Below are 27252 nucleotides of genomic sequence, written 5' to 3' on the forward strand. Positions count from 1 at the left end.
TTTATGACTGACTATGACCAAGTCTTTGTATTGACAATTTAAATTGCATACATTTATAAACAACAGTTTATTAAAAGCTTCCCAGGACATCTGCACCACACACAACATGCCGCTTTTTCTCATCGCCATCAAGCAGTTGGCAATTCTGTGATCCGTATGATCATCTGAAACAGTCATGCAAGAGATTTTCACCTCATGTCATGCGCATCTTACAACTGTTTTTCAGGCTCCGCCTCTTTTATAAAGAGAAATCGAATGATGCTGAAATGGAGGCCGTCTTTTTTGGTTTGAAAAGCATAGAGATCATGGATCACAAAGACACAAAAGCCTCACAGGAAACATTTTAACCCCCTTCAAATCTTTTAATCTTCTAAACTGCTACTTTTCAAGCACACCCATATACACAAACCTCAACATGGGAATAACTCCTGCTCCTTTACAAAAACATATGACTGCCAAGTGGGGCCAATAAACATTTGATCAACCTCGACCCATTATAAACATCTGCATGAAACTGGACACTGATTGAAGAAAGAGAAACTGGTTGAGTAATGAGACATGTAGAATAAACACACATGTTCTGAAGAAAGCAAGAGCTGAAAGACAGTGGCATTTATATTTATAACAAACATTAGTGAATTGTATCATCATGAAGAATAATGCTCATCTCTTTTGTCTTAAAATAATTAGACGAGAGAAATACTTACCCGAGTTCGCCGTCTTGGCCTTTTTGCCCATTTTATCCATGCTGTTTTTTGGTGCTGTGTGATTCTTATTCTTTGACCTCCATTTCTCTTTCTTTTTCTGGATGTTCCCTGTCCTGTTCATCTGTTTGTTCTTCATCTCAGATTTAAACTAAAACAACAGTTGCTGCTCAGACATAAAGACGGATTGGCAGCATTGCTAAAATGATTTTTTTTTTTTTTTTTTTGGAGGGGGAGGGAGAAAAGTCATTTGCCAAGTTTCAATTGCACATACATAATCCTCTGTGAAGCCTCATTGGAAGAGAGAGACAGAGAGAGAGAGAGAGAGAGAAGCTTATGACCCCTGATTCTGCATCTCTTTTTACAATACCTCACAATTTTCCCTGAAGTCGTGAGCTTAAACCAGTTTTCACAAAGGTCTTCACATTGAAACACAGGCAACAACATGCCAGAACTGCACCTATAAAAATTAAGCGCTGCTACATTCTACTAATCCCTTTTTTTGGCCGTAACATGATTGTAACTCAATATATAATGTTCAGGCACACCAAAGTGGGAGGTCACAGGTTCAAAAAAGGCCAGGGTTTTAGTGAAACATTGCTGTGCAATGACAGTCAACAAGTAAATCACATAGACTTCAGAAGAATTCAAGAAAAAGAAAAAAAACACACACTTGATGGCCTTTGCAATGATGTAGTAACACAAAGCAGCAATTCACTCACAATATCCCAAAATATCTTCTTTTTTGTATTACAAAAAACAAGTCATACAGGTTTGGAACCACATGAGGGTAAATAAGTACATGAGGACATCATTTTCATATTGTAGTCAACTATCCCTTTAAAACATGCCATTTCATGCCTGAGATCCAAGAGACTCCAAATAAAAAGTCACTGTGGCTTATATAAACTACTGGTTGAGTTTCTATTATATATTTTGTGTAAAATGTAATTGGGATAATTCAACAATCGGTATGATATTCAGCAAAACGTGCATCATTATTTGAGTGCAGATAATGTTCGATTAGAAAATTATAGCAAAATTATAACCGACAGGCTAATCAGGCCCAATGTGGTGCATATCTATACATATCTTTACTATAATTATTAAATAAATAAATATGGAGATTAAATACTGGTTTGTGTTTAAATTGCTTTATACTTATACATGTACAAATCAATCAGCCTAGCAACAAGACAAACATCGTAATGATTTTACAGTAATCTAAATACTGAAGTCCTCTCAGCTCTTACAATCATCAGACAAGATGGTTTGAAACAAGAAAGATCCGAATCCACAGTGAGAGACATGAATATCTGATATACTGCGTTGCCACGGTGAACACTGAATTCCACAACTGACCAATCAGAATGAAGCATTCCAAAGAGCTGCAGTGTAAAAATAAATTGAACATCAATGCATGCAAAGCAAGCATTCGGTGGATTTAAGAGGGGTCTGGGTTCGTCTTTAATTTATTCAAATAATAGTTATGGGGGTGCAAAGTGAAACTAAAGATCAAAGGGTTTAAACAAAACCCATAGCAACTCAGTATTATAATTTTCAGTGAACAACATCAAAACCTCAATCACAAAAATAAAATTACGTCTTAACTTGCTGGTTGCTTCCGCATCCCGAGGCATGGACTATGTACTCTACACAGCATTAGACACTATTTGTTTTCTCCACTTACCGACACTTGACGAACATTACCTGAGATAATTCCTCAAACAAGCAACCAAACAAATGCCTGAAGCTTAGCCTATAGCTAAGCTGCTGGACTTTAGCCATAACAAACAGAACAGGTTTGATTTACACTGGCAAGCTCTTTATGACAGAACAGGATGCTTAGGAATGGAATGGATGAAACGATTAGCCAGTGGCAAAACTACAGCTTGCCAAAAACAAGCAAAAAAAAACAAAAAACAAACCCAATCTGGGTCGGCCTCCTTTTAGATCATAAAGAGTGGAAAGGAAAGATTCTGGCTGGGGTATTATGCAGAGTGCCCGAAGAAGTTTTTGAGATGGAGAGATAGGCCTATCACTTTCACTCCTTCAATCAGAAAACTTGAAGTTGTGGACAAACCCAAATCCCTGGAAGAGAGAAAGGCTTGGGGGAATCTCTTTAGAAAGCTAGCCAAGAATCACAATAAGCATTAAAAAGTGAGAAAGAGATTAGTGAGAAGGAGCTAAACCTTGACCAAGCCTGGTTTAGATAGTCTCAGTTGACAAGTGCCTAAAACCCTTATTAAAACCATCAAAACAAACCAGACACCTGCTCTAACCACCTTAGGCTTTCAGCAGGTAAACTGGAGGAGATAAGAATGCCTTTCTTGTGGTTTGGCTGCCCTTATTTGCTGGAGCGTCAGTGACGGTGAAGAAAAAAAACAAAACAATTTCGAACAAAGATATTAGGTTATGCAACAAGTATACCGTGAACAACTACATTTGTGTCACATTGCAGATGCAATTTTCCAGTTAGTGCCTAAAGTTAAACAGGAGAACTATTGAAGAATACGAACTTCAACCTACATGTGACCTACATTCTGTTTCTGTATAAAACATAGGGTTACCCACCTCAGAAATATCAATGAATCACTGATACAAGAGTATGTGATTGTGTGGTCAGTGTGAGGAGTGAGGATTATTTTCTGAGCTTGATTGTTTGGTGTGGGCTTTGCAAAGGGATAGAGATATAATCCTTTAACTCCCTGCCTCAGTGAGAAAATAAAAGCAACACAGTGGTGGACTGGACACCACAGTTGTCTTTTAACCTCACACATGAACTATGCAAACTACACCCAACATGCATATTTGAGATTTGCATTAAACATGTATATATATTTGATCAGTTGCATCATACATTCCCATCAAACATATAACCTATAGTACTGTACTATATGAGCTACAGGAATTATTTGTGTTACAGCAAATAAGATACTGTTCGACATTCCAGTTATCCACTGCAATAAATTACTCTCTTAATCAGTATTTTCAGCAATGGCAGACGTTTTAAAGGATCTAACATTGCATTCAAGGTATACATTTTATCCGTCCATGCATTCCCGTTTGAGCTGCAGGAATACAAAACAGCCTTAAAACAATATCAATTCAACTGATAAGCAAAAGGTGAAGTTTAGATCATTTTTGATAATACATTTTGTAGTCAACTATCCCTTTAAAACAGGCCATTTCATGCACGAGATTAGAACTGATTCTAGAGATTTCTAAGAGTCACTGTGGTGTACAGAAAGTGGTTGAGTTTCCATTAAATATTTTGTGCAAAGTGTAATTGGGATAATTCAACAATCTGTATTATATTCAGCTAAACTCGCATCATTATTTCAGTGAACAGATGGTGTATGTACGGGACAAGATGGGATCAGAAAACTGTTGCAAAATTATAAAACCGAAAGGCTAATCATGCCCCACGCTGAGCATATATCCAGCTTTACAATAATCATTAAATAAATAAATATGGAAATAGCAGAAATAAGAAAGGAAGAATCTTAATTCTAGATATATTCTAAGCATGATTTTTTTAAGGAAGTTTAACAAGACAAAAATATTGATTTAGACCTTGTACTGCATGCAGTCTACAAATTGAATGCCAGAACACTAATACAAACATATTCACACTTCTTCATTACAGCTAGCACATTATTTTCAAGCTAACCAATCTCCTGCATTGTTTATTCTCTCGCATGTTTAGAAAACTGATGTAAAGTAATGAGAAGTAAGTATACGGTGAAGTAAGAACATGCAGGTATGTGTGTTAGTCCATCTGGGGGCTTTTTCTGCATGTGCAGATGACGTGTACGGGGTCATCTTTTCTTAACCACATCCACACACACACACACTTGCACACAGCCTCCCCCTTACCCCTCTATCTCTGACTATAATCTGAATGTATTAATCTGTTGTTTGAACTCCTTAAGCACAGACTGTCTATCACATCTGCTCGCCTCACCCTGCTAAAGCTTTGCTATTTATAAATCCCCAATTCCCCCTCTCTCTGTCTTTCTCTTTTTCTGTCCTGCAAGTTTTTTCCTAATCGAGCCCTGCAGGAACCCTCATTTTACCTTCCTAAATCCCTGTCAATCTGTCTTTAAGCTCCATGTCTGCAGAATCAACTCTTTCGTCAGTTCATTTCTGAAGCCGCAGAGGTTTTTACTTATTGTGATAAATCATCTCTCACCAATGACCCAAACTAGCAATCTATCCACGGCTGATTGACTCCTGTTTGAGAAGTGCCTTTAATGAAGCATGAGGACATTCATAATCTGCACTCTTAAAACTCTTTCTGACACTTCACACTACCAAAACACTCAAAGAATCCCAGACTTGGGCCATTAGTTAACTGATATATGCTTTTTTTAAGTTTTGAGCAATGACATCAGCAATAACACCAATGACTAGAGCAATTTAAAAGATGCACTTCAACGATCATGGATGATCAATGATATGATCAATTTGGCTTGTAATATTATGAAATGCTCAAACGTTGTATAGTGGACAAAGTCCTCGCATGAGTTCATGCACATAACTAGTGCATGAACTCATGTAGATGACTTTGTCAACTATACATTGAGCATTTCATAATAAAACACGCTGAATTAAATGAAGCAGTGTGAACAAAAATATAAAGTTCTTACATTGAGAGGGTTAAGGACAAGTTTAAACAGAAACAACAACAGCGATGTGTAGTTGGTGATAGTCTTACTTGTTCTGTTGTGCCGTCTCCCATCCAACAAGATTGAGGCATTAGGAAAGGGACATGTGGAAAGAATGGACAGAGGGTGAGAAAGAGAGAGATGGAGTGAGAGTCACAGTCTTTGCGTCATCTGAGAAAATTCTCAGATTAATAAGAACGTTTTGATTCCCTGAGCCTGGCTTGCGCGCTCAGTCTCTCTCTCTCTCTCTCTCTCTCTCTCTCGGTTTCCCTCTTTTCACTCTTAACGTACAGTATTCACACTCTCCCAATCAAATACATATTTCATTAATTGGCCAGTATCATGTTACTTTGTCAGCTGTGTCTGCCTTCACTGACTAAACATAATCAGTTCAATTCAGATGATATTGAAGATATTATAAGATATTATATATATAAGATAGATATTGAACCAATTAAAAAGAAGAAGAAAAAAACACTGCCATTCTATGCACCGTATTTATGGTGATATGTAGGCTGAGTGATGAAGAAAGATGGAGAGAGTTAAGGAAGCCTGAGTAATCCATGATCTAGGACAGATTTCATCTCAATGTGTCCCACTTCCACCCACTGGATGGCGATGTGGCTCTGTTTCCCCATATATATGATGAGGAGGGAGGCGGGGCTTAGTACAGGTATTTGCATATGAGGAGATGACAGTTACTCAATCTGTATGTTTTCTGTCACCTGAAATCGTCACTTTAATGGCTGCTGAGAACCTCATAAAATATGTGGTGATTGATGTATCTTACAGATTCACAGCAATGGCATGATAATACTAAACACAGACTCATTAGATTTCCTGGATGTAAGCAAATGGTTCAAACACACCCAGATTCACTGTTGAGAGAGAGAGAGAGAGAGAGAGAGAGAGAAAATAATACTACTTACTCTGCCCTAAAGGCTTTAATCAGTAGCAAATCAATTCTTTTAAGCTCCAACCACTCACCTCAAATTATTTGAAGTGGAAAGAATAGGCACTTTGTGTGCCAAACTGTATTAAAACAAACATTGCCGCAGGTTTTGCACATTACGTGCAAGGAATCTAGTAGCATATTGACTAAAAGACATCAATTACTCACTATCTTTTTTGGATTTTATATCTATATGAACAGAGAACCCAGTTATTTTTGTTCTTTTCACGACACATATTATTATATCTGTTCTGTCCCAGCTGAATACTGCGAAAAGGAATACTGAAGATGTTAAATGACCCATTACGGTGTCAGCAGGTTTTGTGTGTCCAAAGAGCAAGATAATTTAATAATACTAAGGTGATAGTGTTTCTCAGTCTCAGTAATACACTCTTTTAAACACCTGGCTTTTAAAGTAAACCCAAAATGAAAATATGACCATAATTTATTCACAATTATGCTATTGCGAACCTGTATGACTTTCTTTGAATAATACAATATATTTTGTAAAATCCATTATTTCCATACAATAAAAGTAAAAGGGGTCCAAAACACTTTCGCAGTATAAACTAAATAAGAAATGGTTTTTATTATGTCTTCAGTTATTTCCAACAGAAGAAAGGAAGTCATACAGGTTTAGAATGACATGAAAGTTCAGAAATGATGACATTTTTTCGGTGGTCATTTCTTTCTTGTCTAAGGGATAGGTCGTAAATAAAAATGATAACAGAAGAAATGAAAGGAGAATCTCTATCCACACATGCCTAAATATACAACAAAACATAGGTTCCCATACGTATTCCAGTCGCTATCACACACCCTGTCCCACAGGACTGACAGATGGAGGGGCAGAGGAGAGCTACAAAACTGGGGCGGCCTCTATGTCCATTCCTCTCTCTCTCTCGCTGTCTTTTGTGCAACGGATGGGCTGTAAGTCTATCTCCTGCTAATTGCCACAGTGGTTCAAACACAAAGTCTGCCGCTGAAACAGTACCCAACAGGGTGTTGTATAGAGAGTAAAATTTACAATGCGTTACATTTCTCCTTCAGCATACATCAGGGAGGAGGGAGCGCTCATGTCCACTGCATCAGTCAGGATTTAAATGTTTAAAGGCACACACACATTTCTAATCACAAATCATTTTCACTGAAACGTCTATCCATTATCTATTTTTAACGATTATTTTGCTCTAAATGATTAGGTTACAATTAAAACCAGTTCTGACCACTTATAAACAGGCTCTAATTTGATATTTTTTCCCAGCAAAATTGTTATTTTTCTGAGAATACACTAAAGACTTTTGCAACCATTTGGGACCATTTAGACAGGGATTCCTGTCTTTAAGATCTGAAACAGTATTTATCACAACGGAATCTGCAGCAGCTGTGTTTATGGTTCATTCTGCCTCTGCTGAGAAAAAGGAGTCAAGTAACTTAAAAAGTTGCAGTATTATACTTCTAAAGGAGTCCCAGGAGCTGTTATGAATGGTTTGTTTTCCACAGGAGAAAGACTAAGGTGTGAATGCTATTAAGACTATGCACAGGTACAATGAGATAAAACAAGTGTTATACTTCCTGCGCAGCATGAGCCAACTGCTATCCATCAAAGAAACCTCCGAGAAACGGAGTATCGCCATTTAATCCCACTAAATTCATGCTAATTCTCATCTCAACCAACCAACCGCCAACTTTGCAAATGGAACATTGTAATTAGATACAGCGTTTAGTCCCATTTTTCTACAATAATTAAACTGACACAATAATTTGGAACAGATTCTGTGACCACAGGAGTGCAACTAAAATGGATCTTGGTTTTCTGGCGATGTTTTTACCATTCTCAATCCTTCGTGTTTGACATTTAAATTCACTTTCTTCTCCCTGTCTCCAGATGCAGTTTAACTGTGGGAACTTACATCAAAACCCTGTTCCTCTTCATTCCATTTCGACAAACTTTTCATCAGTTACTTTATTAGGAAAACAAGATGTGGCTGACTATTTGGTGGCATAAGCCAATTTAATTGAAAAAAAAAAAAAAAAAAAGACAAAGCATAATTAGTTTGGTCTTGTAAAACATGTCAATGCTATTCTGTATCATCTGTGTAATAATCAAATAGCACACATCATTTAATCACTTTCATGCAAACCTCAATGACCACACACATGGATAGAAACATTCCACTTGTGTGCTATATTCAGCTATTAGCATTATGAGCTTCAGCTATTGTCTGACATTTCTGTATAGCTTAAACATTATGCATGGTACAGTAACGCCAAAATAATGGGTTCAGTTCCCAGGGAATGCATGAAATTATAAATTGCATACCTCAAATGCATTGTAATCTGGTATTTGATACGTGCCTGTCAAACGTCTAAATGCCCTACAGTTAAATGAGCCAGTTGCCTTTTTGCACTGTAAAAAAGATGTGTTGGTTTAACTTAAGAAAAGTACATTGGTTGCCTTAAATGAAAAGGAGATTGGTTTAATCAACAGAAACAAAAGAGTATGTTATCTGAACTGCATACATGATCTAAGTTGATTTGACAAAAGAAAAAATGTTGTGATAAATCATGAAACAAACATTTTACAGCGTGGATGCTTAAAAACAGTTTTCTTCTGTGTTTTAAGAGGCGTAAGAGGCACAATTGATATTTAAATGCAAATTACATTGCATTTTATAAGTTCATGCTTTCTTGAGAATCAAACCAAATTGTATTCCAAATTTGAACATACTGTATTGAAAAAATAATTAGATAGAAGAGGCTCGGAATTTAGCTTAAAGGTACTTTGATGTGGTTTAACAAGTAAATTTGATCATGTATACCTGTACAAATATAAAACCTAACTTCAATACTAGATTCAACTCTTTATACAGCTCCTCTCAAAAGACCAAAACAATCTGACCAACAGCATATGATGTTCGTAGAAAATTTGAAAATGCAATAAATGTAATTAATAAATGTAGCAGGAACATCTGAGCACTTCATGTTCCATGTTCATGTTCTTTTAATTCATTCTAAATTAACTTTGAGAATAACTGGAACACAGGAAAATTCCTTCAGTGTGTTTTTTTTTATGTTTCTATGGCTCTTTAAACTGTCACAAATTATTGCACACTTACATACCAGTTCAGTTTTACTTTGTAAAGTTTCAAAAGTTGTTGCCCATGGTGGTCATTGGAATGAAATCCACATTGGACCCTCATGACTTTCACTGCACGAAAAAAAAAAAAAAAAAAAACATCGCCCAAAACCCTGGGGCGATGCATGGCCAGCCTCAAAGATAATCAGTCTATCTATGCTTATCTTCTCAAGGACACTACTTGTGAAGTGAAGATAAACTCTAGTAAAACATAAAGCCCTTAAGACCCATGGGATGCCTGCGGCAACAGCGGTCCACCACACCGTGCTCAATCAACAACCATTAAGACTGGTAGCCCCGATTCCATACACAAATCCACAGCATGCAAGTTGCTCGTTGCATTTATTTCCGTTAATGGTTTTCCCTCTATTGGTGTTATGAGAACTGTAAAGTGAGGCTGAGGGTTAGATTATAAAAAAGGGGGGCCTACAGCAAATACACACAGCATGGAGCCACACTTTTATGTGCTTTATAAAGGCTGACAAGCTTTCCCTCTTGCACTATCATTCCTTTTAAAGTTCACCCATTTCTTCTGCCTCCTGCCATTCCATATGAAGCTGTTTCTCATTAGGGATTAAACAGAGTGTAGGCTCTCCGTTCCCATAATTAAGGCATTCCTAAAATCAATCTCTCCTCTTAAATCCTTTGGTCAAACCCCTCTCTTTTCCAGTAGCAAGGCCTTCCACTCATCTAAGGTGTGTGGGATTATGTACTTTAGCCTGTGTTTTGTTAAAAACTGTGTTTGTGTTCGTGCCTTTGTTCTTGACCTCCCCTCTTTGACCCTTTTGTCTCACTACAAATCCAATTTCAGGCATTGGTAACCCTCTCTATTCCCAAATACTGAAGAAATTACAGCAGTCGGCCACTGGTGATGAACATGCCCATGATGCGGCGGGACCTGACACAACAATCAAAGACTCATTCGGCCCGCACTCCCACAGACGACCCTTGACTTCTGACCTCTAGCCTGTCTGGAACGGTGGGTGCTATTGAGGGTGGATCCATGAGATGGGGGCAAATTAGGTCAGATTGCGGTGAGCTGTGCATTACAGCCGAAATTGGAAACACATGCTGCGGCCCACAGTGTGAGAGAGAGTGAAAGAGAGAACACCAGGAGAGAGCTAATAGTGGTGATGGGGGTGAGGAAAATTAAGGTAGTATATAAGGTGGAGTTCTGATGTGTGTGTGGTTGGGGTGGGGTGTTGTAATAAATGAATGACGCCTCTTAGAGAGTATAAGTCTAACCTCAGGCCCAGGAGAGCTTCCGTGGACAACATACCGGTCTCCTTGACAGCTCTGCTATTTTCAATAATTGCTATAATGGTTATGTAACAGACTGAATTTGCTTTGATATTTGAGGTGGGATAGCCATTGCCATGGAAAAAAAACGAATGTGCAGAGACACTATGAGCAGGGGACACAAAGAAACAAAAATGTACCAAGCTTCTTCAGAGTTTAACACAAGGATGTAAATAATCAAATGAATAAATATTAGATATTACATTACAGTATTATTACAATTGAACAATCTAACAATCAGATTCAGCCATACATTTTTGATCCCGAATCAGATCCTGAGGCTGAAACTGAAGACGAGCAGCAGCAACGACTACAGCAGGACGTCTCTACTGTATGTGATGTGTACTGCAACTTATATTTGCTTAGCGGTTTTTGTAAATGACACATTTTCACTGTGTGTCGTTATATTTTTTTCTTTTAAGGTGAATATGTGGGAAGCGTAGTCTGATGCCGACTGAGGCGGGAAATGATTTGAACTTGAGTGCAGTGTTTTTAGAACACCATGTCATGCGCGAGTTATAATGTACAACATCCGAAACCTGTAAAAACCTGGAACCGGAAGTGAAAATTTTCGGCACCGAAATTCTCTTTTATTTGTCCAGAATATATTTTTTAAACTTTGGACATGTTTAGCATGATAATCCATCTCTTTAACACTGTAAACAAATCTGAATACATGAAACACCATTGTACCCCCCCTTTAAACCTAGTCTGGATTAAAATGCATGTTTGAGTCATCTTAAAGGAGTCGTATGTAAGATTGTGGCCAAAACTGGTACTGCAATCACTTTCTTGTAGAGCGGTGTATCCCCTCCCCCTCCCCCCTGACTCAAGGTTGATAGGCTGCAGGATCCAATATTTTTTTTTTTTTATCCGACATGTTTATAGCTGTGGTAACTTGAGCAAAGCAACCCGGACGCCGCAACACTACTGACTTTGTGATTGATAGATCGGTGGAGCAACAGACCAAAACACAACATGACAATAATATCAACTTCACTTTTTAAATGACAATATATCCTGGCTGGACTACTGTTGCCAGTGATATAAGTATTTGAAATGAACACGATTTCTTAATGTCTAGTGACATCAGGGGCAGGGCCATTTTTTTATATTTATTTGAAATAAATTTCTTACCTACAGCTCCTTTAACTAAAGCAACTTGCACAAGCAATTTTTAAGGCACTTTTATGAAAGTTACTAATTAAAGTTTCCTAATAGAACTAAGGCTTAATCTAAGACCTGTCTGTGAAATTCTATAACAATTCATTTTAATAACGCAGTTATAACTAACAAAGTTCGGGAGGAGCATGTTTAGAATTAAACACAGGTGGAGCACATTCAGGTAATCCAGCCTAATTAGACACGAGTGGATGTAAATGTGAACTCGTGAAACAGATATACTAAAAACTAATAAAAATGTCAAAAAACAACAACAAAATGACAAGTTTGACGAAACTTGTTTAACTCAAAAGTTTAACTCAAACTAAAATAGAAAATAAAAACTCAAAATAATAAAATTATACAATGACATACATTTTTAGAACTGTAATAGAAACATTGGTATAATTATAACATGCAGCATCTATTTATTGAACGCCTTCCCAAAGCTCAAGGTTACGTGCGAAGGATAGTCTCTTATCTGTGGTTCGGCATCTGAAAAAAAATTTCATCTGAGGCTCTCGCTTATGACTCAGTGTTAGTGACGTGCGGTGTGGTCCTTGTGTGATGAGGTGTTTGAAGAGGTAAAAGGTCATAAAACAAGTAATGCTGGTTCATTCTATACTAAAATTAAGATGCAGAAATACATTTTTCTCCTTCAAAGACAAGGTGTTGGAGATTTCAGTGCATTTGTGTTTAGCCACTTGAGTGCGAGTAAGAACTTTTGTACCTCCGTTTGAGTTGTCCCTTCTTTTCCTTTCTACCTTTGTTCGCTTGTCATCTCGCTCAATACCTCAGTGACTCCTCTCTCTCAATCATTCTCTGTTCTTGTGGCTCTCTCTCATTCTCATTCCTTCAATCTCACCAATAAGCCCTGGGGTTGAAATATCTAAGTGCATACATAACAAGTTCAGACAAAACCAGAGAGACAGAATAGTCTTAAGGAGTTAAGGACTGGGAGTGAATGACACTAAATGCCAAGAGGGAGGAACAGCGTCAGGAGAGAGGAATAGCATCAGGAGAGGACAGAAGCAAAGATCTGAGGGGGCCGGATCACATTTTAGATCTTACTGAGCTTTGTATTTGCGTGTGTGTGTGTGTGTGTGTGTGTGTGCACCTGTATTTGTGTGTGTTAAATATGAAGTTCCACAACGGTTCCCCGTTCCTCATTTGAAAAACTCTTTTCTGTACCCCTCTCGTTCTCTTATTCTCTCCCCCATCCCCTAACTCTTTCATGGACAGTCTCACAGGGGCAGGGTTGTAACAGAACACTTCTCTCTTTTGTGTCCTTTCTTTTCCTTATCCTTTCATCTTTTTAAATTTTCAGGGGAAATGGGTTTTGGTGGGATGGAAATTTCTGCTAGATGAAAGAAGGAAAGAGGAGGGGAAAACAAGAGATGGATGAGAGAAGGCAATAGTGCTATAAAAGTCTGGGTGGCAGTAGATGCTGTACAAAAATAAATGAATAAATATATCTCCAGAGAAAATTGCTTTAACAAATTGGCCCCCTATTTCAAGAGCTGCTCCCCAAATCCAACACATTCAAACTCCCACAAACTGACATAACAAATGAGTCTGCTGTCTTCTACTTTTCGTTGCAGTTATTAACAACTTAAAAATCATCATTGGTGTATGAAGCTTGCATGTGGTGATTAATTTGGACTCAAACTCAATTAACCACTTGCTAAGACAGTCTATCTATTGAATTTAAGCAATTTTCCCACTCTTTTTGTGTTTTTCCATTATGAGATTGAGAACTCTCTACACCCACCGCAAGCAGATGGTCCTCGTCCTTTTTTTTTTCCTTCACCATAATGTCTTCTTTCACTCTGTCCATTCCTCTTCTTCTAAACCAGCCCTCTTTCACTCCCTCTGGCTGTTGTCCCCTCACCGCCTTTCATGGAGATACCTTATCGCGCGACTTCAGCACTCAGACCTTCTCGCCGCGGGAATTTTTGCATTCACTTAACGTTCTATTTCAACTTTTTTCTTCAGATTCAGCGTCTCTCATTTACAGCTCACGTCGGCGATTTGGTGTCTTACTGCTGGAAAAGTAGAGTTCAAGCTCATACACAGTGCAGACGTGCATTATTGCCTGGTTGTTCACCGCTTGCATGTCAATCCTCCAGAAACTCGCGCGTGAAGACAGACCTGAGGTTAAAAGTCGCGTTTTAAACAGATAACCGTGGAAATACAACTCAACGTGGATCTTCTCAGCGTGGACTCTGGAGATGATATGGGACACGTCTGCCGTTTCATCTATGTGAATCGAGAGTTATTCTGGAAATTTCGTTGATTTTTGCACGAGATTGACGAACTGTACAGAATCAATGTGGTGTTTGCCGAAGATACGTGTGGCTCGAAACTCACCTAAACGGTAGGTGCTACGTCAACTATTCATACGCTACGACATACTTGGCGAAATGACAGATGCAGTTTATTTGGGTTCATTTTCGTCACAGCTAATTTAATGTGAAGCAGGTGTTGATCGGACTCGTTAATGACAGGTCGTCAAGAATCAGAATTAGCGAATGTAAACGAATCATTATATTGAATCGAATCTTTATAATAAATCTGATGGACCGGTTCGCAAAATGATTCATCCACAAAGCGGGGAAAAATCTTTACGAGTAACTTAACTATCGAGTCACTCAGTGAACCGAGTCTTAGATCCTTTTTTTTCTCTCTCTTTCGATCTTTCGAGGGAGTCCAAACACATTGGTAGCAACAAACAATATATTTTTATTAAAAGATCCTTTACAGGCGATGTAAATTATTTTCAGTATTTTTATTGATTAAAAAATAGTTTAATGACCTGATTTATTACTGCAATAAACTGGGACACATAACATCTCAATAAACAGTCGTATTAAAAACAGCCTAACTTAAATAACAATGAAAAAACTGCAATAAACATGCAATTTGCCGGCATATTTTCTCAACCGCATGTAACTGAGACCACATCACGAAGACAGTCTAATTGAAAAAATGCTAAACTTTTTTTTTTTTTTTTTAATGTATATTTGAAATTATTTATTCGAAAGAACCGATTCATGGAAATTAGTTGAACTCCCTATTAGGCTGTTAGGCTAGCTAGTCGGTTTTAAAACGATCGTGAGAAGCGCTTCCCCTGGCACTGAAAGAGATGGATTCAAAACTATTTTGGCGGAAGTCCAAGAGTCTTTAAACTCACATTTTTCAACAGCAAGCGACTCGACAAAACTGGAACAGGCTAAACATCGATGGTGCTCATCGATCTCGCAATTTGCGGTAAAATGTGCGGTGCGTCCACTGTCAATTCAGGTTGACCCAGTGTTTACTTTCCGCGGTCAGGAATTAATGTTTACTACCTTTTTCTGTCCGCCTGCGGACCTGTGGGGGGGGGAGAGGTGAAGTCAATGCAACATGATGTTGAAATAAATACACAGGTGTGTTTTTACATGTAGGCTACTATGGCTGTTACTTTCTTGTGATTTAATAACTTCTTGTGATCTTTGTATTAAATAACCCATGTCGTTTAATCGTATGATATTTTAGGTAAAATCCTATGGAGGTAGTTTGAAAAACAAAACAAAAACAAATGTAAGGACTAATACTATAGACTTAGTTGTCAGTTTGTTTTTACAGGAAAGGTGTTTTGGGTGGGTCCATGCAGCCATAAAAATAATAATTAACACTGCATGCATATCCTGCCAGTCACCTGCCAAGCCTAGAAAAAACAAAAGGTCACAACCTTTGTTTACAACATAATGAATGTTTACTTTACCATTTTCTCCCCCCTTAACACCTGTGTGGGGTAAAGGCTATTTGAGTCAGAAAAACTTGGAAAAAAACTAAATCTATTCAGTTGGGATCTGAACTGAAGCAGATTAAATTTCTTTATCAGACAGATGAAAGCGGATGGAGATCATCAGAAAGTGTGAGAGGAGTGGATTGTGTCTCATAATGTGTGTTGGATGTGTTAAAGCTACTGATTTCTAAACAGCAGCACAGTGCCTGTGATCAGACACATCTGTACAGTATGCAGATGCTTTTTTAAAATAAATTATTTAAAGAGAAATGATTTCACAAGGAAGAGGAGGGTCAGTAATGTTTGTTTTGGAATAATAGCCCCTTGTTGAGTTTTTTTCTTTGAGTAAATTTGTGCAGCATCCTTTTAGGAAAAATGGCTTTTCTCCTCTGTCTCTTTTATTTTTTCAAAATCATTTTTGTTTTACAATTTCCTCAAAACGTTCCTCATTTATAGTCCGGAAATGAGTTATACATGATTAATGGTCTGCTACTGTTTTCCAACTCTATCTTTAAGACTTCCACACATGTTCCACAAATATTTCAGAGATGCAATTAGCACTATTTTGTAACATCTGAATAATTTTAAATCCTCTTCCTTATTATTTGACTATGATATGATTGGGCAGGACTGAATACGTGTTCATGTATTCTTCTGTCAGATAAAACAAAATGTGGAAGCTGCAAGGCATTATTGCAGCTCAGTTTCAATAAATTGTCTTTTTTGGTTACAGTAAAAAGGTACATTATTTAGTATAGACCATTTCACAAGATGTAAACAACACTGGTCCAGAAGCACTTCCTGTTTCAGGTTTTTAACACTACATAAAAGCTGGGATAAAATACAACCAACAGAACATTAAAACTGAATTAAAAAGTTAAACAAACATCTTTAAGATGTTTTATTTACATGTGAAATAAAGAAAACGGTTACAAACTGAAACAGGAAGTGCTTCTGGACCAGTGTTGTTTACATCTTGTGAAATGGTCTATACAGTAACTCCTTTAGGATGTGAAAAGTAAAACAAATGTAAAAGACACACATTTAATATAAAGTTATACAATTAGATTTTGTCATGGGTTGACCCCTTTTACATTATTTTAAACCTGCATTCTTTATCTTTTATTTTCTTTTGAATTCTTCATCTCTTCATATGGGAGTTTAGACAGTTTGCTGCGTTGGATGCTTATGGCCAAGTGTATAGGGCGAGTGGGACGATGGGAAAATTCCAAAATCGTCAGACACGTCAAGTCTGAACAGGGGGCTTGTAGAATGTCTATCATGAGTCATGCTTTTGTTTGAATTGGAGAGGATAAATAAAAAAGGCCATACATTTGCAGTAATTGATTTGACTGGCTTTATATTGTGACACCATGAAGTGGGACTGGACCCTCCGGCTGATTTCCAGTTAAACATCTAAGAAAGAGGTTATTTATAAATCGGGCTGAAAAAGTTTTCAGTGGCGTGAAGCTGAGAATAGAAGGTAGGAGAGCCTAAAGTGTTTGTCTAAGGTGGCTTTTGTCTAGAAGATCGCAGATTATGCTTGTCATGGGGGTGGGAGTAGTGTGTTCAGATCAAAGATATGTGTGGATGTGTGTGCACAGGTTCTTGGGAGGCAGAGTGTATAAGATGGGGTCAAACAAACATGCGGGTTCATTGTGTTCAGGAGCTTGACGTTTTCTATGTGAGGGAGGCTCATTTTTGAGCTGCTTGTAAAGTGAGGAGAGAAAGTGCAGGGCCACTCTGGATGGCAGAATTTGTGATGCATGTCATTGCTGCAAATGGAGCGCGCTGATGAAGTGTCTCCCAGCGTCTAAAGGTATGCCTCCTGCACGTGTGTGTGCCTGCCTACTGCTTGTGTTCCCTTTCCAAAGCAAACATTTGCATTAACCAGCAAGTATCCTCTCAAGTCGCACAGGTAGGCTACACATGAACTGCACCCTTTTTGCTTAGGAGCGTGCACGCACACACTGCCTTTAACCACAAAAATTCTTTTATTCACTCGTAAATTCTGTAAAAAGTAATTTTTGGACCGATGACAAGACACTTTTTTTTTGGGTCTCGATTTTTGGCAGTAAAAATGCAATCCATGCATACATTGAATTGAATGTGCATCTTCTATGTTGAGTATGTTTTTAATTTAAACTATAATTTAGTTCAAATTCATTGTGATTTTTTTTGCAAAAAACCCACATGACATCATTTGATGCTTTTATGACAAGGCAAGGTTAGTAGTACATGTTGAAAAATGTCATGTGGCATGATTTCTAAAAACAAAAAGATATTTATGAATTAATAATTCATGATTTTCATGGGGAAAAGAAACATTTTATTTTGATTAATAGATTTTTATTTTAAATCATTATTATTAAGGGGGGGGGGGGGGGTATGGTGTTTCATGTATTCAGAGTTGTTTACAGTGTTAAAGAGATGTATTCTCATGCTAAACATGGCCAAAGTTAAAATATATATATATATATATATATATATATATATTTTGGCAGAATAACGGACAATTTCTAGCTTCGTACTTCCGCTCTATTTCTGTTCGCTTCTGTACTCCGACATGGACATGTCTCTCAGTTTTCCTCCGGACTGAAAACAGCCAGCCAATCAATGAACAGAGGGTGGGCTGAGAGCCGTGTGACATAGATGCTAAGCACAGAGTTTAAGATTGTTTTTTAGGTTAGGGAAATTAAAAACGGCCGCGGAAATGGAGACGCGGGATGCAATTCGCTTTGTTGTGGAGAATATTCCCGGCATTTGCAAACTGAAGCCCAAACAAGAAGAGTGTTTGTTAAACATTTGATTTTGAATGGAGGTGATGTTGTGGCCCTACTCCCGACAGGTTTTGGGAAAAGTTTAATTTATCAACTATTACCGATCGTCAGCGAGAAACTGGTCAGGCCAAAGGCCGGTGTTGTGCCTAATTTTGACCCCCCGCCAAATTATTACTGGCCTGGAAAGCCAGACCTATCAAGATGTTAGGTCTGGGAACTCACAATTGGCATACCTCAATCCGGGGGGCGGGATAAAAGGTTGTCTTTCAATATCCCTCTGCACGCCATAGGATAGCGCTAACCAACCAGAGCAATGAATGGCTGTGGCTGAGTGAATCCCATGCGTTTTCCCCATGGTTTTCCCTCCAGCGGAGCAAGTTGATATATTAAACTTTTGCTGTATCCAGTCGTCAAAACTCTGAACACATCTTCCTTTTTTAAGAATGACTTAAGTCATCCGAGTCGCAGCCAAAGTCGAATCAAAAGGCCGCTGTTCGCCAGCAGCATCTTGTTTGTTTTCAAGTTGCAGAGAAATCACCTATGGAAATCACAGCGCAGGACCGTCACAACTCTGCCGTCATTGTGTTAAGCTCGCCCACCAAATCTATACATGATGTGATTGGCCTGACCAGAGTTTGGTTTTTCAACTTCGAAAGCCAACGGAGAGTTGCTAGACCACACTTTGCTGCAAAATAATTTTTGCTGCCGCTAGGGTGGTCTAGATTTCTAGGCTAAATTATTACCCCCCTCGTGGAAGTCAGTACCTGATTGCCTAATCCCAACCCCGCCCCTACAACTACCAATGCTTGGGGGGTAATAATTTGGGTTGAAATTCGGCACAACACCGGCAAGGCGATAGTTGTGATTGTGTCCCCCTTGGTTGCACTCATGGGGGGATCAGGTTAAGGAGGCAGCAAAACTCTCGCCAGCTCAGCCGCATCAAACTTCCACTGTAAACACATGTATGATGCGAAAACAAAACAAAATACCAGATTGAACATGGCTCCAATCGGGTAATAAATGATTCAGGATCTGATTCGGGATCAAACCCCCCCCCCCCTTTAATTAAGTCCTAATATAATTTATTGTAGATGAATGTTATCCTAGAAATGTAGACGCACCCTAGCGGCAGCAAAAATGATTTCGCAGCCAGTGTAGTCTAGCAACTCTCCATAGACGTTTTAGGTGGAAAAACCAAACTCTGGTCAGGCCAATCACATCGTGTATAGAGTCGGCGGGCGGGCTTAACATAATGACGACAGAGTTGCGACGGTTCACTGGTACTTGAAAACAAAGAATGGCTGCTGCTGGCGAACAGCTGTCTTTTGATTCGGCTTTCACCGCTTCTCTGGATGATTTGAACTTAAGCTTTTCTTTGAAACCAGAACAAAGAATGGCACTAGAGTGATAAAAAAAAAATGTGTTCAGAGTTTTGCCGACTGGATACGGTAAAAGTTTAATATATCAACTTGCTCCGCTGGTGGGAAAACCCATGGGACTCGCCCGTCACCTTCTTCGTTGCTGTGATTGGTTGTAGCGCTATCTAATTGCGTGCAGAGAGAATTTGAAAGACAACCGTTTATTCCGCCCCTCCGATTGACAATTGAGCCCTGTCAATGATGAGTTCCCAGATCTAACATCTTGATGTAGGTCTGGCATGCCAGGCTAGATTAATGTGTGTATATAATCACATTGGCTACTTCACTTTATAACTTGAGTATACCACGTGATATTTTTAGATTTGTTAAATGTAAACTTCTCGATAAAGGCCACGTGAAACCAACATGAATACAACGAGTACATTTCTACGAACTTGACTAGTGTTTTAAATTAGTTTTTTTTTTCTGTATTGGACTCTCTCGTTTTATTGTTCATATTATGTGAACATAGTCTAAATATTGTTAAACAATGTCTAAATATTGATTCATTCTTCTATGCACTCATATATGTGACTTCAGTTCAGCTGTAAACAACATGCTGGGATTTTATCGACACTGTCTCATAATTTAAAAAAAATGCTGAGACAAAGTTTGAATTCCTGTTCGCTGCATACAATGTTTCTGTCATCATTGAGAGTTGTGACAGAACAAGACTATAAATCTCTCTGCGTTAGGCAATTTAATTTGCATTTAAAAGACGGTAGAGCCTCATTTGTAAATCACAGAACTGTTTTTTTATGTTTAACGTAAACAGGAAGTCAGCATGTAGGCAACATGTAATGCTCCATGTCCCAGCATGCATATGTATGGACTTGGTGGCATTCTTTCCCTGCGTGTGTCCGCAGGCTCAGTTCTGCGTTGTGTGCGAGCGTGTTTGTTTGGCTTGAGTGTAATTAGAAAACATTGTCCGGGGTGGGGTGCTGTTATTATGAGTGTCACAAGTGGTGGTTTTGCACTTCACACACAACCTTCCTGTCCAACCTCCTTCTCCCTATGAGCCTAATGGTTATGTCTCCTCAAACAAATAATTACTTGACTCTTACTCACCCTTCAGTAGTGTGTCCTGCCAGGAGTAGTTTTCTAGCTTGAAGCTTCATCACTGACATTCTGAGCATTCTTCTTTTCTTGAACTCTCTTTCTCTCTATGCCTCTCCCTCCCTCATTTCTCCGCACACAACAACAGGATTGGTGAGTGATTTACATCAGTTTGGCTGCATGCCCCACTGTATCATCAACAAGACTACGCACTCTCTGTGCGGTCACTTTTTTCTTGTTGAATACTTGCTTCTAAATCAATCTTTAGAAGCTATTTTTGAGTTTTTGCTGCTGTTAAGAGCATCACAGCTGAGTTTATGTGTGAGCTAACTATGTAGTTTGCACACATTTTTTGTATAAATATGGTATACATTTGTTTCCATACTGTTAAAAAGTTTGGGGTCAGTAAGACATTTTAAAGGAAATGGATGCCTTAAATTGATGAAAAGTGACAGTAAAGACATTACAAAAGATTTCTATTTCAAATAAATGTTGTAAAAATGCTTTCTCTTCATCAAAGAATCCCAAAACAATGCATCACTGTTTCCACAAAAATATTAAGCAGAAATCAAACCAAATCATCATATTAGACTGATTTCTGAAGGATCATGTGCCACTGAAAACTGGAGTAATGATGCTGAAAATTCAGCTTTTCCAACACAGGAATAAACTACAATAGAATACTATATATATATATATATATATATATATATATATATATATATATATATATATATATATGAAGAGTTCAGATGCAAAAGCCTCTAAGTGCCATTTTAAATTTTCTTCTAGAATGATCATTTTTATCAAGCTTGTATATTTAAGTTCAGTGATTTCACTTAAATGGCAATGATAATTACCTATTAATTGTTATTTAAGTGAAATTACTGAACTTAAATATACAAGTTTGATAAAAATCATCATTAAAGAAGAAAATTTCAAATGGCATTTAGAGGCTTTTGCATCTGAACTCTTCATATATATATGAAGAGTTCAGATGCAAAAGCCTCTAAATGCCATTTGAAATTGAAAAATAAATAAATAAATCTTACCGACAACCATTTGAACAGAGTAGAGTATATATATTGATTGTACAATGAATGAGACAAAAAAAAGTGCCATATGATGAGACACATTTGATTATTGATTGTGGTGGTTTTGCTTCCACCTGGTGGTTGATAGTACAGTACTGTACGTGTGTTTGCTTATTGAGTGCTGAAAGGGAAAGGAAGAGAGTTTTTCATTTATCACTGTAGTTTTACTCTGACCCCCACTAAATAAGCACATAAATCACTACCACAGGGCCAGTAACCACCCCGGAGCATGTCTTAGGTAGAAGACTGCTGAACTTTGGTGTTCCTGTCAATAAATAACCCAAATCTCTGAGGTATTCCCGCTGTTGCTGAGAGTCATGTTACCGAAGTGTGAATATGGGACAATCAGGTTAAACGTATGGAAAAAAGATGAAGCTAAAGCACAAAACTTACACACACACAAAAAAAAAAAAAAGATAATAAAAGACAATCAAATCAAAGCATTTCTTTGAAGCCTGAAATAGTTTAGTGGAATTGATACTTCAGCTCATACAGTAAAAGTGGATTTTTTTTTCTTCCATCTTTCATACTCATAAACTGTGAAATTTACAACCTTTTCCACACATACCGGAGTTGTTTGTGGTCTCATGTGAAACTAGCCCAGCACCAGACAAATGCTGTTAGTGGCTTCATTCCAAACTGAGCTTTGCCAGACGTTGACTAGCTGGTGACTTCATGTCTGTGCCGACCAACCGGAGCAGGCGATGGCAAAGCATGTTTGCGGCTTCATTCTCTTTTTTGCACGAAAAATAAGGCAATTTTGCAACTTTTTCCACTGGCTGTTGCCAAAGCAGTAAACCTATAGGTTAACAGTTTTAGGCTTATTTTACTTTTTTTTTTTTTATAAGCTGGCTTTGAGACATTCTTTTGAAAGACCGTTTCCGCCTTGCAAGCAAAAAAAAAAGTTGTTTTAATTTTTTGAAAAATATTTCTTATGCTCATTAAGCCTGCATTTATTTAATCAAAGAAAAAAAAAACTGAAATATTATTACAATTTAAAATAATGGTTTTCTATTAATATACTTTCAAATATATTTCTGATGCAAAGCTGAATTTTCAGCATCATTACTCCAGTCTTCAGTGTCTAAATGCATGTTAGATCTTATTGTGAATTCATCTGTGCACGTTTCCCTTTTTTAATCAAAATAACAGTCTTCTCTCTGGTGACATATGCTGAACTTCTCCAATAATTTAATCTGCGTAACCCCGCCCCAATATCACAATCAACTGCAAGCTCGCATTAAGATCTACCTCCATCCAATCAACAACCCATGCATTAAGTCTCCACTCTACATTTTGTTGTTTATTTTCAATAATCCATCATACAGTTACTGTCATCTATCTGTTGTATTTTTTACTCTTCACATATCTATAATACAATACAATACAATATTGTATTGTATTCACATATCTGTCTATCTATTCACATATCTGTCTATATCTATAGTATGTCATGTTAAAATCTGCCATTTTTCCTCTTTATGCCCTTTCTAATTCTTATCTTTTTTTCAATTTATAGTTGACACGTCTTGGGAGTGATGCACTGGCTTCCCCTGGTTGCCATGGTGATCGCCTCGGCCCTGCCTTTCCCTCAAATTCCTGTCCCCAGGCTTGTAGCCGCGACGATAGAGCCTGGCAGAAACGACAGCAAAACCAGCAGCGTCCCGACAGCTGAGATCAGCTTGCCAACCAACTCATCAATGGATAGCCACTCCCATGAGGCTGCTTCTCACAACAACTACAACACAGTCGACAAGCAGAGCACGTTTACACATGAGGAGGACCACATATCCAAGGACAGAGCAAACCAAGAGAATCTTTTAACAGAAAAATTTGTTTTCAATAACACAAAACAGGACTACACAGGTGAAGGCAGGACTACCGGAGCAGATGCCTCCCAGTCGCACGATCATACGGAATACAAAACAGAAAAAAGTCTGGCCGAAAAAGCCAGTTCCCCAAGCAACGACATTCTCAAGGACTATCAGCTTAAACATGAAGAAAACAGTATTGAGGCAGAAACTTTTCTTAAAGATGACTGGAACGCAAGAAGTAAACTAAAAGACGGGCCCATTGAAGGTCCTATGGTCACTCTGGAGAGCTCTCCAGTGCAGGAACATCTGGATGAAGCTCAAACGGATGGGAGCACCATTGGAAAAGAGTTGGCACAGCCAAATGGAGTGTTTGGAACGGAACCGGGCTTTAGGATCGACAACCTAGGCCTGCGAGAAGAAGATCAGCTGCTTTTGCTGGACGCTCATCCCCGGGTACTCTTCTCCCCGGCTCTTTCCCCACCCAAACACCCACCTCTGCTCCTAATGCTGGAGTTGGGTTTGCTGGCTGAAGATGTTGAGGACGAGGAAAGCCACACAATGGATGTTACCACACCCAGTAATGGACGCGACATGGAGGAATACAGGAACTTACTATTGGGTCTGTCTGATTCTGACAACCACGTTCCAAGCGTCCGCCGCAAACGTCAGCTCGGCCTCAACACGCAAGGTCGCGAGCGCTCCGTATGTGAGGCCGAAAGCGTGTGGGTGACCGACAAGAAGACAGCGGTGGACCTCCGGAGTAAAACCGTCACTATTCTGCAAGAGATCCAGACACAGACTGGGCCGCTGAAGCAGTACTTCTTCGAAACGAAGTGCCGTAAGCCACTTCAGCAAGGGAACAGCGAAGGGCAGGGGGTGGAGGGGGCGGGCTGCTTTGGGGTGGATAAGAAACACTGGATGAGCAGGTGCGAAACCAAACAGTCATACGTACGTGCGCTCACCTCAGACGACAACATGAGGATAGGCTGGAGGTGGATCCGTATTGACTCCTCCTGTGTTTGCGTTCTGCTCACTAGAGGAACGTACAACTCTGAGAAGAAGTTTGAGAGGGCAAGAGAGCGAGAAGGCCGAAGGTACAGATAGTTGAACGAAGGACTGACAGAGTTGAAAGATCATGTTAATAAAAGGGACTAAAAGTGTCGGTTCCGGTTCACATGTTGCTCAAACCCCCTATTGATTTATTTTTGTTCGAGGAACACAAAAGGAAACAGTGGCCCCAGCATTTTTTTTAATTGCTTGAGGTCATTTTTCATGGAAGTAAGAAGCTAGTTCCCATCAAGTTCACACAGGTATCCTCGCTGAATAACCATCGGGATAGTTGAACAAAGTTTGACCACCATAAAGTGTTCAAGACCTTTTGACTTCATTTTGAACAATATGTTTATTATTTCATATTTGAAGACCTGTGATTGTGCTTTTTACAATACATCTTTAATTGTGGCTTAAGCTTCCAAATAATTTTTGGGGTCACTGTACATTTAGCACATTTCATCTAAAAACAAACTTGGCGGTCAAGCTCCGAGAAAGCACTATAAAAGTGATCAATACAACTTGTGGACTAAATCAAAATCCATTTTAAGGAGTTTGTCCATTTGTCATTCACATTTGCAACACCTCTAGGCAGCTATTTGGCTCATGCTAGGCCGAGCCCTCTCCTCGAATGGCACGCCAAGTACGCATATTTTATACTATATCTGATTATATGTTAATGTGAACTCATGAAATAAAGGGTGTTTCTTGTGCTCAAATATCATTAAAAAACAGGTATGTTTCAGGTTGGTCCTACCAATGCGTATGTGCAGTCCCAAGTGCGTGTCTCAGACTTCTATGGGAACCGGAGCTTTTAACTGTAGCTTATTCCACCATGTTGCACGCCACACTTTCTCCTACTCATAGCAATTTGAGTCATGAATTGATCACCAGGTGCAACTCATTTTGTGGGATTAGAGTGGTATGAGGTGATGATGAGTACCTCCACTCTGCTGTCATCCCTCCAGTCCATATCCACGGCTCACTAGGCCAGTGCGTAAATGTTCACAAACAAGAAAACCTCAATACTGAGATCTTTTTTCCCTTTTCTTTTCATATATTGTGTTACTTTTGTTTTATTGTGTCTATAGTTTACAGACAATAAGTTATTACTTTTGAGCTAGTATGTAAGTGCAAGTACTTGATATTAATATATTTCTTTATAAATGTACAATATGTAAAACATATACAAATATATGTGTATTTATAACAACCAAAATGATTGAGGACTTGTGTTTAGTGTCTGCAGAATTGGAGATTAAAGGAGTAGTTCACTTTAAAAAAACGTTTGCTGATAATTTACTCACCCCCGTGTCATCCAAGATGTCCATGTCTTTCTTTCTTCAGTCGAAAAGAAATTAAAGTTTTTGATGAAAACTTTCCAGGATTTTTCTCCTTACAATGGACTTCATTGGGAACCAAATGGGATTCAAGGTCCAAATGAGAGTTTCAGTGCAGCGTCAAAGAGCTTTACACAACACCAGACGATGAATAAGGGTCTTATCTAGCGAAAAGATTGGTCATTTTTTAAAAATAAATTAAAAAGATTGATGAGCGTTTGTGACTCTCCTTTTTGAACTTGTTCATCAAAACGAACAAATCTTTTTTCGAGTCATTTTTGAAATGAGCGATCGTTTCGAATGATAAGACCCTTATTCTTCGCCTGGTGTCGTTTAAAGCCCTTTGAACAGTTCGCAGTTTGCACTGAAACTGTCATTTGGACCTTGAACAGTTTGGTGCCCAGTAAAGTGCATTATATGGAGAAAAATGCTGGAATGATTTCATCAAAAACCTTAATTTCTTTTTGACTGAAGAAAGAAAGACATGGACATCTTGGATGACATGGGGGTGAGTAAATTATCAGCAAAAGTTTTTTAAAAGTGAACTACTCCTTTAAGGCTTTCAATGCCTGTCCCAAAACATGTGCCTCATCATGGTTTTCAGTGTCAGCTACATCTTGGAACAATGGTTCGCACATGTTCACTCATCCAACATTACAGAAATGCAGTCAAAAAATGAATGTTGAATTAAATGAACTGTAGTCTGATTCCCTGGTTACTGTATTAAGAAAGCTGTGGAGATCAGTCAACAGGGTTTGATTTAATTTTTCACATTGAGTCATTGTAATAAAGTATTATGTAATCTTTGTAAGGTAGAAACTTTTGTATATGACAATTTTTTTTTACAAAGTAAAAATACAAAGTGGAATATATGATTGTAGTTCTGTTTTGTAATAAAAAAAGGAAGCCCATCGATTTGTAGTCATCATTTTTAAATAAATTCACCTCACACACACCCTTTTCAGCAAATTAGCACCTGAAAATC

General features: G+C 38.3%; 2 protein-coding genes across 5 annotated transcripts in view; one reads left to right on the forward strand and one right to left on the reverse strand.

Moving 5' to 3' along the window:
- Positions 1-25762, reverse strand: part of slc1a9 (solute carrier family 1 member 9) — a 42366-nt gene extending 16604 nt beyond the window's left edge. The window contains exon 1 of one of the 4 annotated variants that reach the window (XM_089128519.1): positions 25685-25762. Coding sequence is in view for 1 of the 4 variants with exons in the window: in XM_039686286.2 (XP_039542220.2) it covers positions 708-843 (136 nt within the window). In the remaining 3 variants the exon portion in view is untranslated. Of the gene's footprint in view, positions 1-707; positions 850-5424; positions 5557-13696; positions 13836-25684 lie in introns of those variants that run through there. The other 3 variants (XM_039686288.2, XM_039686287.2, XM_039686286.2) reach the window with 3 other exon arrangements.
- ntf4 (neurotrophin 4) lies at positions 14167-27188 on the forward strand. Its single transcript, XM_039686290.2, has 2 exons — positions 14167-14302; positions 23583-27188. The coding sequence occupies exon 2, from the start codon at positions 23602-23604 to the stop codon at positions 24979-24981; it is 1380 nt and encodes a 459-aa protein (XP_039542224.2). The 5' UTR covers positions 14167-14302; positions 23583-23601; the 3' UTR covers positions 24982-27188.
- Positions 27189-27252: the final 64 nt, after the last annotated feature.

Source organism: Pimephales promelas, chromosome 3 (assembly GCF_988280905.1).
Source record: "Pimephales promelas chromosome 3, fPimPro1.hap1.1, whole genome shotgun sequence".
Classification (NCBI taxonomy): Eukaryota; Metazoa; Chordata; class Actinopteri; order Cypriniformes; family Leuciscidae; genus Pimephales; species Pimephales promelas.